Here is a 12107-nt window from a genome sequence, read left to right on the forward strand (position 1 = left end):
CACTTGACGTGTATTTTTGTGACGGTCCCCTGTGAAACCATATTTTGGAATAAGGGACTTGATGTTGTATAATGTTGCTTGTCGTTTGGAATCAATGAATCCTCCATAATTCGTGGTGTCTTACTGTATTGTTATCCCTTGTGTGGCAGTACCATTTTTGCTGCATCCATATGTTGATATTTTGCTCAACATTTTCGTGTCTAATAAAGTTTAAAAGAAAAAAATTCATTTTAAATCTCAACTTGATTTGTCCAGATCAAACCTGATATAATTGCACCGAATAGAATTTGAATTTTTCTCTTGTAATGCTTTATATGTTGAAACGATTCAACTCCTTAATTATCACTCATTATTTTCTAACTTTAACCTAATCTAAATCCGCTCAGCTCAGCAAATGGACGTAAAAGCTAATAGGAATGATTCACTGCGCTCTTTTAAAAATGGTGTCACATGAGCGATGCCCTCATCTGGCTAACTGACAATCATGAATCAGATGAAATGGAGCTTTCTCTCATCGTGCCTGGTGAAGTTTCGACGTGAAGAACATTGACTTGGATATTTAATTCTGTTAATTTTATACTGTTTGAACTGTGGAAGGTATGCATTAAGGTATGCATTAGCTTGTACTTGATAATATTGATTTGTGATTTCACCAATCCACATCTTATGATCTCCTGGTTGTTTCTAAAATAATACAATACCAATTTATATTTATAAGATCGATGTAGAATATAGATTACGTATTATTTTCAGGCGTTTAAACACTCAGCGCGAGATTTCTCCCTCGAAATTGATTTGCTCACATAAAGTCTGATGCAAGCGTTCCGAACAGGGTCGTGCATTTTTCAATGCCATTAAAAAATGCACGACCCTGGCCTGTTTGGGATGCATGCATCAAACCCGTAAATCTGCTCCGATAAATTTAAATTGAGATACGCCTCCTCTCTTGAAATAATCATTCATATTTCACAGGTACGATACTGAAAGCTAAACTGAAGAAAGAAAGGAATCTACCTTAGATGGCTATGGACAACCCGACTAATCAACCCGCTTTTAAATTAAAAACCACCCAAAATAAATAAAAGTTCCGTATATTATCTAAGTATACTTGTTAGATACTCAAAGTTAATTACCAAAACTGCATTACTGCCGCAAAGGACGGGGGCCTGGATAAAGGTAAATCCTCATTGAAAGTCCGGAAGTGCAAGTGGAGGAATGTTTCTCTAGGATCAGAGTTCTTGTAAGGTAATCGTTTGTATAACCCTCCATAGGAATAAAAAATATACTAGTTTGAATGGAATTTCTAAGAAGCTAAGAGATATAACTATAAAGTATAAACTAAAGCAAATCAATTCAGTTTCTCCCGGAGATTCTATGTTGCCCTGTTCGTTTATACCATTCTATTGTTGACTTTTAGTTATTTATTTATGTACATCTTTTAATTCTTCTAAACAAGAAAGAAATGTACGTCATCAAATGGAATATGGAAATAATAACCCGGAAAATAAACCATGAAATAATTATTGGATTTAATTTACAGCCGTAGGTCGAGAATATACATTAAACGTAAAATGTAGCGTATAGAGGGCGCAGATGATGGCGGTCATTTCCCAGAAACTTGGAGCTCAACATCAATTTAATCCAATATAAGATTCCACGATCAATTATCGTTGTGAGGTCTTGGACAGTTCTAGAAATGCATAGATAGGTAGATGTCGATAGGCAGAGAATTATAGGATAGGATAGATATTAAAGGTGGAAGACTGCAGTACATCCATTATCCAACACCAACGATCTTGACTTCCATTTGTTTGGACTTTCCATCACATATCACTTAATATTTGTTATGACCCGAAAATGTACGGCTTAAAATTTAATTTCTTCTAACACTGAATGTTAAGCTATGTGAATTGTAGTGTGATCTGTTATATCTTAATTCTTGATGCAGTGACAAGTGTGACGTGAGTAGTAGTGAGGTGAAGAAAGACGTGGTGGTCTAATTCTAAGCAACAATCAATGGTACCAAATACAGAGTTATATGTTGATACCTTGTAAGTGGTTCTCCATGTACTGGCACATAGTAAACAGAAAGTGAAACTGTTGAACGAACAGTACCTACTCAGAAGTCAGAGTATACCAACCGTCGCAGTGCAGAGATTGCTCGTCAGTTCCAATACCGGTCAAACTTCAAATCAGGAAGGAATGAAGGTGGTGATCTTTATGTAACTGCATCAGACTGTCGTTATTATTAGACCTTCTTGAAAACGTACACCTTACTGGCCCATGTTTTGCCTATCTACTGTTCCATTTCCTAATCCTTGCAGTTGCCGCTGACTGACTTATTAGCGATTAGTCAACCGTTGAGAAGATTGTAAAACCGAAAATAAAGTTAGGAAATAATCTATATAGGGCCCATGAATTGAGTAAAAATCAATTTTTGTAATATTACCATTATTTTTGGGCATAATCTGATGGGACTTCGGTATACAGTTCACTCTGTTCGCCTCAATTCTCACCGCTATGACCCTCAGTACTGACTTGTCGACGTTGCATTTCCCTTTTCGCGTGCACAAACAACAAATAAAAAGGGATATGCAACGTGTAGCAATGATTATGAATGACCGAGGCTTAAAGTTAAAAATTTGGTTTTAACTCTATTTGGACTGGTTTACTGGGCCATTATTATTAACTTCTTGAGTTACATATTTTGTTTTTAGTGCAATTTTGCTGTTAAGACCTTTTCATGTAGTGCTAGTGGCTACCGTATTTCTGCGGAGAATAAAAATTATATTGTGATTTAATTTTAAGTAAAAAAGACAAGATGTTAGCGGAACCTTAAACTTTTGCGCTATAAATTTCTTGTCACGTCATATGACCCCATATGACCCGTCATATGACCCGCACGAGTGCGCGGCTCCCCAGTCCCCCTGTATCGTAGAAACTCTACGCCATAGTGAAACGACCGTGGGGGTCACGACGTGATACAATAAATTTCGTCATCATTGCATATATTATTTCTGCTCATTTCTAGAAGTAGAAGCATCCGGCCGGGTACATGGTAGTGGTAGGGTCAGGGCCAGTGATACTCAGACTCTCCCAAGTGCAGTTTGACTTTGACCCCGAGTCGTGATTACAAATCATATGAATATGATAAAAAAAAGGAGGGTTTGTGATTTCAGATTGCCATCATATAATATTAATATATTCATATATTATAATAGGCTAGAAACTTAAAGTAAATTTAAAGCCATGGCCATTGCTCATTTTAAATTATTCTGAAGCCAAACGCTAACCTGCTCACGATTCAGATTAAAGTAACGCGCGCGTTCGCTTTAGCTATTTGCGTATTTCCTGCGACGAATTTAATTATATTTCTTATCTATGAGTATGATCTAATTCTAGTGCGCAGTGGCTGGGTACCTAGCGTGGCCATAAGTATAAATATAATTGAAACGCTCGTGTATCCCCAAACTATATCTTTGTACAGTAAAACCCCGATTTACCGCAGAGTTTGAGGCAAAGGAAACAGCCGCGGTAAATTTAGGTTTGCGGTAAATCGGGGTTTTCTTTGTGTATATTAATTGTAGTTGTACTTTAAGTTTAATTCCCATTTGGGGAAGGAAATGGCTTAATGGCCATGGTTAATCGGGTTTTGTAGTTTATCGGGAAGCGGTAAATCGGGGTTTTACTGTAGTTATAATTATAAATTATAACTTTTTATAATTTGAACTCAAAATCCAACGAGGTCTAAGTTTGACCGCACAACACTTCAATTCAAATTGCTGTTTAAGTTTAACCAACGTTACTAATACTAATACATAATACTTTGTACTCGCAAACAAGTTGTCAAAATTAAAATGAAGAACCAGATTTTCTATCCGATGGCTTGCATTTCCTAAAAAAAGTGCAAATGAACCTCGAGGGGGGTTTATAATTATTTCAAATTTCGGTCGCTCACAATTTAGTTCAAATTATCGACATAGTCTAGACGGACAGACCTTCCTTTTTGCTTTTTAACTACGTCACGTTGAATTGGTATAATTTAGATTGATATCTATATCAATATCTTCAGAAAACTACATCAACAAGCGTCCATTCCATGATGCAATGGTTGAGTGGTTCATTGATTTTGCTCTCATTTTGTTTGTTATTTTAAGTATTCTGTTAACAAAACACAGATTAATTACATTCACTAGTTTGATACACCATTTTCGGTAGAAATCGTAGATAAAATAGTTGTTTATTCGAGTTGCTTAGCTCTTGTTCTGGTCCAATTCGCAGCCGGTATTTTCTCAAATCTGGTCTTTAATTTACACGGTACGCACTAGTTTAGTTTATACCGTTAATGGTTTAGTTAGGATCATAACAAGTTACATACTAATTAGTACACTATCTATTCTTATTGGAGCGGACATAATTCCGGGCGCAACGTTTACAGCTTAGATACATTTTACTACAGTTGACTGTTTCACATTGAACTTTAATTTGGGAGGAAATTTCGGACATAATCATGGGCGTTAACTTTAACTTTAAGCCTCTGACATCAACGTTAAATGTAATGTCTGACCAAATAAATTCCGATAAGGTATAACGTGTATGACTATTCTGTACTGAGGTCTGTGTATAGGTTCCTCAAATTCTCATTAAACAGCCAACGCTCGATAATTCCATCCTATCAGCAGTCAATGACAAAATCATCGTGGTATCATTAGTATTTAGTATCATACCAGCTTATATTATGTCATGTATAACTTTATTGTTTAAAGGTGCATTTAAATAGTAGACGGACAGGTTTCTAGCATCCCATATATTAATCCATGCTTTCAGAAGGGGTCTACTCAGAGATCAAACAGTTCTATCCTATTTATGATTAGATAGCATGATTGGTTTAACCAGTACACTTTGAAAAAAGCCAATACCCAATGGTGTCATATTCTTGCTCATTGCTCAATTCATGATTCCATTTTTTGGTAATATTGTTTAATGTGGACAGGCAGTAATGAGTAATTATGTGCTCAATTTAGTGGACAATACATGAATCACGATAAGCTTGTGTACAGTGCTCCATTTAAATCTGTGACGTCACTAATCTGAACTTTAATCCTATATTTTGTTCTGAAAAATCTTCCGTTTAAGATCAAAACAAGTTCACGATTATGTGCCGCGGTACCGGCACTGAAAGTGGATGTTCTGTTTAATCGAAGAAAAGAACTTACTGATGATAATTCTTATCAGCTGCTAGTGCTACAATTATTTTATCAATAGCCGTGATAACTCTTATCTTATCTGTGCTGAGTGCTGATTTTGTGCTTTTGTTAAATATTGCTGTATTAGACATTAATATTACTTGCTGTTGATTTTATTAATGTGTCCATTTCACAAATTAATTATCTAGCTTGTGAAGCCCTATTACAGGAACAAATCTGATCTCCTTCACCATGTCTAATTGTCGACCTCTTCAAACTGCTACCCACGAACCTTAACAAACTTCGTGAAACTGGAAGCGAAGTAAAAGTTACCTGTTATCGAATGGCCATGCCTTATTTGGTTGTTTGACTTGCATTTTTTAATGAGGTTGAGGTATCTGATGTATAATTGTATTGTAGCCGCACCATAGTATTTGATGCGGCTCTTTTCGAAGACAAATATTCAATCGGATAAAAGCCAGCAAATTATTGTGCTTTCTTGAGATATTTTGCTGTAACATTAATTGCTGTCTTTTCGACCGGGTCCTCGGGAAAATGCGAATGTATGATCTGTTCATTGCTATGGCAATTATCCGATCCTGACAATTCAGAATTGATAAATTAACGTAATTATTGGGTAAAATTACAAACAAACTTCAACTTGACATTATATTGACAATTGGTTCGATCGACGGACAATTGCAACCGCTGGCATCTGAGTTTACCTACTAGGCTGTTTGGCTGGTACGAGACACCGAATGGAACCACCACGTGACTTACACTCATCACTGACCAAAGTCAACTCGGTCGACTGTTAATAATAATATTATTCTAACCGGTAAATTTGTATGTGATCATGGAAGTGTTTACCTAATTCATGCTATCGTTCTCATATTTTAACGAGGAAGGAATGGAGGAGGAGGAGGAGGAAAGCAAATTTCGGTATTTGTAGATATAGATGGTGAGAGATTAGAGAATTGATTCAAGATGTTCGGATCTGGACGTTTTCGCCTTCAGGTTAGATTTATTTTAGCAATGCGGAGTATCAGCAAGAGCTTCACTCAAAAGTTACAGCTTATCATGACAATAATCATAATTATATTCTCTTAAAAAACTTATTCATTAATTGAATTAGGTCATCATTTCTACTTTTAGTTGATGCAATTTTCTGCAATTAATTCGCCCTCGAATTAGATAGATAACAATGATAACAATTTCTAAGCTGTGCGGTTCAATGGGTGAATATTTGGCTGGATGAGGCTGGTGCCGAATATTTACCATTTACGCTGGCGAGATGATTCGATGGAATTCAACGACGATGTACATTGTACAGCAGAGTTTTGTGAAGTGACTTCAGTGAACGAGCAGGATAGCAGAAGCACCGTATGAGTATTATAGTGGGAGGGGGGAGGGGGGCTGAGATGTCCGCTAATGCCCCATTATCTCATAGAGTCCAAAAAGGACAAGCACATTAGCGGACATTAATTTCCTTCAGTGGTCAGTGGATAATGTTGGTCCTCATTTTTCGGAACAAGCTCAATTTCTTTCGTTTCTAATACTGTTTTACATAAATCTCGTAAGGCCGAGCGTCAGGCTTTAACAGTAGTGTTTAGTAGGAAGCATCACAGCTCTCGATAGACAAAGTAAAACAAGGCAAATACTGGTAGAACTGCATGCAAATAATCAACGTTACGACACTCTTAGTACAAGACCAATGATTGCCGAAACGTCGATTATTTTCATATAGTTTTACCAGTTATTCAGGGCCGTGGTAGGGGTGGGTGTTACCTGCAATTATCATTATCATAACTCATTGCTTACTACACGCTGCAAGTGCATATCTATTTCACGTGCGAAAAGGAAAATGAAACTCATGTCAACTTGAACGCATTGCTAAATTTCAAACCTGAAAGCTTTTGCTTCAAAAACATTCTGGGGCTACGCCTCCTTGAGACGAAAGTGACACAATAAAAACATGTTACAATAATTTATATTCTCTACTGTTAGATTTTGTTCCCTGAAACATATTTCAAGGAATAAAATCTATTTCCAAGTATTCCTTCTCTACAAAATTTGCATTTAAACTTCGAGCGTTGGTCCAAAAATTGCTACAATTGTCACTTCATATTGCCAGATTTCGATCCTTAAAGCAAATTTCCGAAAAACTTTTCCGAGGCTGATATCCCCCATTAACAGCACTTGTTTCGCGAATTGTCAATAAAGGGTTTTATCCGGTTTCAAAATCTATTTAGGAAGTACAAAAGGTCCTCGAGCGAATTTTCCCGGGCCCATAAAATCCACTCTAAGTCTACGGCACTGCAGTTATTTGCCTTGTTTTACTTTGTATGTCGAGAGCGGTGCTCTCTAAGTCTAACTAAGTAACAGTTGAATGGTTAATATCATTATACTTAAAATTAAAGCCATTCCGTAGTATGGACTTTGAACTCCAAAATCGTGCTATTTCTTTTTGCCTTTATAATAAACGAATTAGCTCCTAGCATGCGAATCTATGATAATTTCATCGTCATTTAACGTTAACTTTAAGTATGTATGGTGTACTCTCTAAGAAATGGCTAGGAAGTAAAGAGGAGGAAATCATAAATATGCCATCTTAAAGTATACTCAGGCTGCCCCAAACGAAAAAAGCGAACAAGTTACTTTTGTTAATAATTCGCCACAGATTTAACCGTACGACCTGAGGCTTCCCAAGTCATGTGTTATGATGCTGATTGCTGCAGAATCTGTGTTACAAATCAAACGAATCAAAGGGAACCACTTGATATTTGCTAAGATTGATTTGAGCTATGTGGTGCTGTCCCATAATATTTAGCCAAATTATCCCTTATTCTAATATCCTTTTGTCCCCTCTACAATACATCACCCTACTGCAGTAGCTGTTGGTTTGGTTTAATTAACAGTACTAGTAGCATTCTTTAACTTTAATTGAATCACCCTGCTAGTTTGCGACATGATTAACTTTTCGAATGATACAATTTTGTTTGATTAATTCTAATTTCTAAAGGATCATTCATATTAAAAGTAAGTCAGCCTAGGGGAGCAAAAAATGGCTTACGATATATGTGAACGATATCAGGTTGTTGTCGCTATAATAGATATCACTGACTTCCTATTTTACTCTAAGTATTCCAGTCCAAACTCTCATTGAGTCGAAGTAATTCATGTGGATCAATTATCTAATCAAAAATGCAATGGTTTTCAGAACTGGTGTGCTATTCCACATCGGGTTTTAATACAATAAATTACAACTTTAATTTCTTTCTCTTAACTCTTTGAGATGCTGGGAAAATATTACAATTTTTTCAGCAGAACATTTCTTTCTAGATCATTCATAGAAAAACTTGATGTGTGCGGTGTTATGTTGATTAAAATGCATGCTGTCGGCAGATGGGCTCCGTTTTAGCTTTACTGATTTTATTTATTTTTATTTGAAAATTCAATTAATTATTTTATATATAAATCAAGCGTTACGTTTCAGCCATGCAAAATTACAATGACTTATTTTGATATACTAATTGGTAAATGATGCTGCAATATATAGTCGAGGTTTAGAGGTGAGTACCAAAAAATATAAAAGAAATTCCCAGAAAAGTGGGGATGAAAACCCTGACATTTAGTACAAGAAATATTTAAGTAAATGAGATAAATGCAGCAAAAATCGTAAGTGTATACTGTGGCTTAAAACTAGTGCTATAATTGTGCCATGAGATTATGATAATGTTCATTTTACCTATAAATCAGGACTCATTAACGATAATGACGGTCTTCCTGGTCCGTGCCAATAACTAATTACAATGACACAAAGAATGAATCAATTCTTACGAAAAGGTGGAAAACTCTGATCACGTGATTCTGACCACCTTGGTGAGTTTGGTTTCCTTCCCTATCTTAACCTGTGGAATATATCTTCAGTCCCTTCAAGAGTTACCAAAGCTGCTCATTTCAGTGCCACAATATGAATATTCTTTTGGTAATCTTGGATGATTTATTAAATTATTCTTTAATTAGTTGGAGTGCAATGTCAATATTACACTCAAAATAATTTTTCAGTGATCTTGATGATTTTTGGACTATGATTTTTATGTTTTCCGCGAAATTGAGATTGTTGTTTTATGATTTTATGTTGGGACCGTTTCTATAGTGGCACATTTCCATGGTATTGATTTTTAATTATTTCCGTATGTGTGATAATATTAATGAATAATTGTTGAATTATCGATCCTGAAAATGTAATTCTCACAGATAACACGTTTTGTTTCACGAGATACTATTTGTACGGAGAAAGGAAAAATAAATATAATAGCAGTTATGATGATATGTTATTTCTTGTGAAAAATTGGTCCAATCCTGGATACGTGTAGTCCGCTGAATTGGGAATATGTGAATGGAAATAAAGCTAAACTAAAGTCTTAGTCTAGGTGGAGGTTAGCAAAAATAAATAATCTGATCTGTGATCTAGCAGGAATTTTTGGTGCCTCACACTGATATATTTGGTTTGGTCAGAGGGGGCTTGCAATACAACCCCTATTGACACAAACTCAACTATTTCAAAAAATGTATTATAGTTATTATATTGTTTGATATTTATATTGTAGCATGCCAGTGACAGTAACAGAATGAACGTGATTGTTTGATTTTGATGAATTTCTCTCCGACAATTAGGCAACAACCAGCTTCTTTTAAACCCCACAATGCATAGCTCAGCTAAATGATGGCTCCTATGACAAGTACCAAAAGATCTCACCCTGACGATATCTCCCCAAAGAGTAAGACAGTCCTAACGATACCTAACTCTCCATCGGACAGTTCTGAGAGGAGTCCTAAAAGGGTCTGCAGACTATCTCCGACTCATCGAGGTGAATTTTCTAACGAGATAGATTTATCCTTAATTTTACTAACAGTGTCATGTCGTCATTGTCAATTATTCCACTCAATACTAATAGTGCCATTGTGATTGAGTGGTGAACCATTGATGTGAATTCATCTGCTGACAGCATACAGCCATATACCCCCGATATATACCTAACATAATTGGCTTAGTCACTCTTGACAATGATGACGTCACTCGTGACGATGATGACGTCACTGGCGCTAACAACGTCATTAGTAACAACAATGTCACCTTCTGGCTTTTGGCGCTGATGAATAATGTTGGCATATATTGCATAATACGTAATAATTCAGTCTCTCACTATTCAATGATATTGATACACTTGAAACTATGAAAGGAATTGACAATATTGTCAGTAAAACTCGATGGTTCCAACCCCAGAAGATGGCAATAATGCTTGTTTGACCAACATCCATTAACCAGAATGATTTTTCAGGAGGAACATCGCATGTTTCTAACCTGAAGATAGCTGTGGTGTGTTCCAGTAATCAGAACAGAAGTATGGAAGCTCACAACTTGTTACGGTAAATTTTATTTGTTGCTTCTAAAAGTAGAATTTATCCGGACAGAGGACATTAAGAAAAGTTTCGTCGGCGGTAGTTCTTTGTGGTGATTGTTCAGAATGCTTTAATTTAGAAGTTGAGGAATCTGGTAGAATAAATTCATTTTTTACAGGAAGAGAGGATTTAGAGTACAATCGTTTGGAACTGGAAGTTGTGTTAAATTGCCGGGTCCCACCGTAGACAAACCGAACATTTACAGTTTTGATACTCCTTATCAGGACCAGTTCGTTGACCTCAAGGTTGGTTTCATTATTGCAAATTTTCATAACAACGAAAATATTTCGAGAGTTTCCAATCTGTAGTTGTCTTGGAAATATTTCTGAATCGAAATTTTTTACAGAGAAAAGACTCTGCGTTCTACACGCAGAACGGACTTCTGAACATGCTGGATCGGAATAGGAGAATCAAAGAGAAACCAGAGCGTTTTCAGGAAAATCAGGACGAGTTCGATTTAATTGTTACTTGTCAAGAGCGAGTGTTCGATCAGGTCCTTGAAAGTAAGTCATTCTGATTCAGTACCCTTTATTTTGAGCTCCATAATGTAATCATGTTTAATTTGATCTGAAGATGGTACTAAAGAAGAATGTGTTGGGCGATGGCAATCGATCAAGAAAATAACCGACTTAAACCTTTACAGATATGAGTGAAAGAGGTGGGAACTCCTGTAAAATGGTCCATGTTATCAACGTTGAAATTAAAGATAATCACGATGATGCCACTCTTGGAGCTTTCGTTATTCACGAACTTGCAAAAGAGGTTCGTGCTCAAATATTTCAAATAATTGATTTCACGAATCGAAATTTTAGATTCGTCAATTTTTTGCTTTTTGGTTCACGAATCAATATTTTAAAACTTTATTTCACCTAGATCTGCTCGTCGGAAGATCCAGAAGCTGAGGTGGAGGAAATCATTGATACAATGGAGAAGAAGAAAAAACAAAGATTCCTTTACTCTCCCTCTTTTTATTGAGCCACCATAATCATAATTCAAGGAGGTTGATAACCAAGTTTCGCTAAATTGGGCGAACTTCAGGACTTGCTCTAGCGGTGAAATTATTGTTCGTGTTAGTGTTACTTCTTCTTTACCCTGTACATACCCTGTACATACACCTAACACCAGAAGTTACCTTTTGTGATTATAGCGAGGTTTAACGCATTGTAAATAATTTCACACTTAACCACGTGAATTAGTTCCACACTGTTAGTGTTATAACTGAAGGAGTTGACTGAAAGAACAGCTCGTACTCTTAGTCTTATAGATGTTTTCGACAGAATTTTAAATCATGGATGATGACGATATTCAGTCATAAACATGAGGGTATTTTATGTATTTTTACTTGCGATTTTATCGATTCAATAACTTGTTCATGTTAAATTAACTAATTCTTAATTAGACATCACACTATAACATAACTGTTTCATTAACGTGAAAGTTTATATTATTGGAAAA

General features: G+C 36.0%; 1 protein-coding gene across 2 annotated transcripts in view; it reads left to right on the top strand.

The window, feature by feature from the left end:
- Positions 1-12005, top strand: part of LOC134814436 (RNA polymerase II subunit A C-terminal domain phosphatase SSU72-like) — a 29723-nt gene extending 17718 nt beyond the window's left edge. Inside the window, exons 2-7 of one of the 2 annotated variants that reach the window (XM_063822551.1) lie at positions 9902-10060; positions 10532-10619; positions 10771-10897; positions 10999-11155; positions 11296-11414; positions 11526-11723. In XM_063822551.1, coding sequence (XP_063678621.1) covers positions 9913-10060; positions 10532-10619; positions 10771-10897; positions 10999-11155; positions 11296-11414; positions 11526-11627 — 741 coding nt within the window. In that variant the 5' untranslated portion in view covers positions 9902-9912 and the 3' untranslated portion in view covers positions 11628-11723. Of the gene's footprint in view, positions 1-9901; positions 10061-10531; positions 10620-10770; positions 10898-10998; positions 11156-11295; positions 11415-11525 lie in introns of those variants that run through there. The other variant, XM_063822552.1, reaches the window with a different exon arrangement.
- Positions 12006-12107: the final 102 nt, after the last annotated feature.

The sequence above is a fragment of the Bolinopsis microptera genome, chromosome 4 (assembly GCF_026151205.1).
Source record: "Bolinopsis microptera isolate Bmic1 chromosome 4, MBARI_Bmic_1.0, whole genome shotgun sequence".
Taxonomy (NCBI): Eukaryota; Metazoa; Ctenophora; class Tentaculata; order Lobata; family Bolinopsidae; genus Bolinopsis; species Bolinopsis microptera.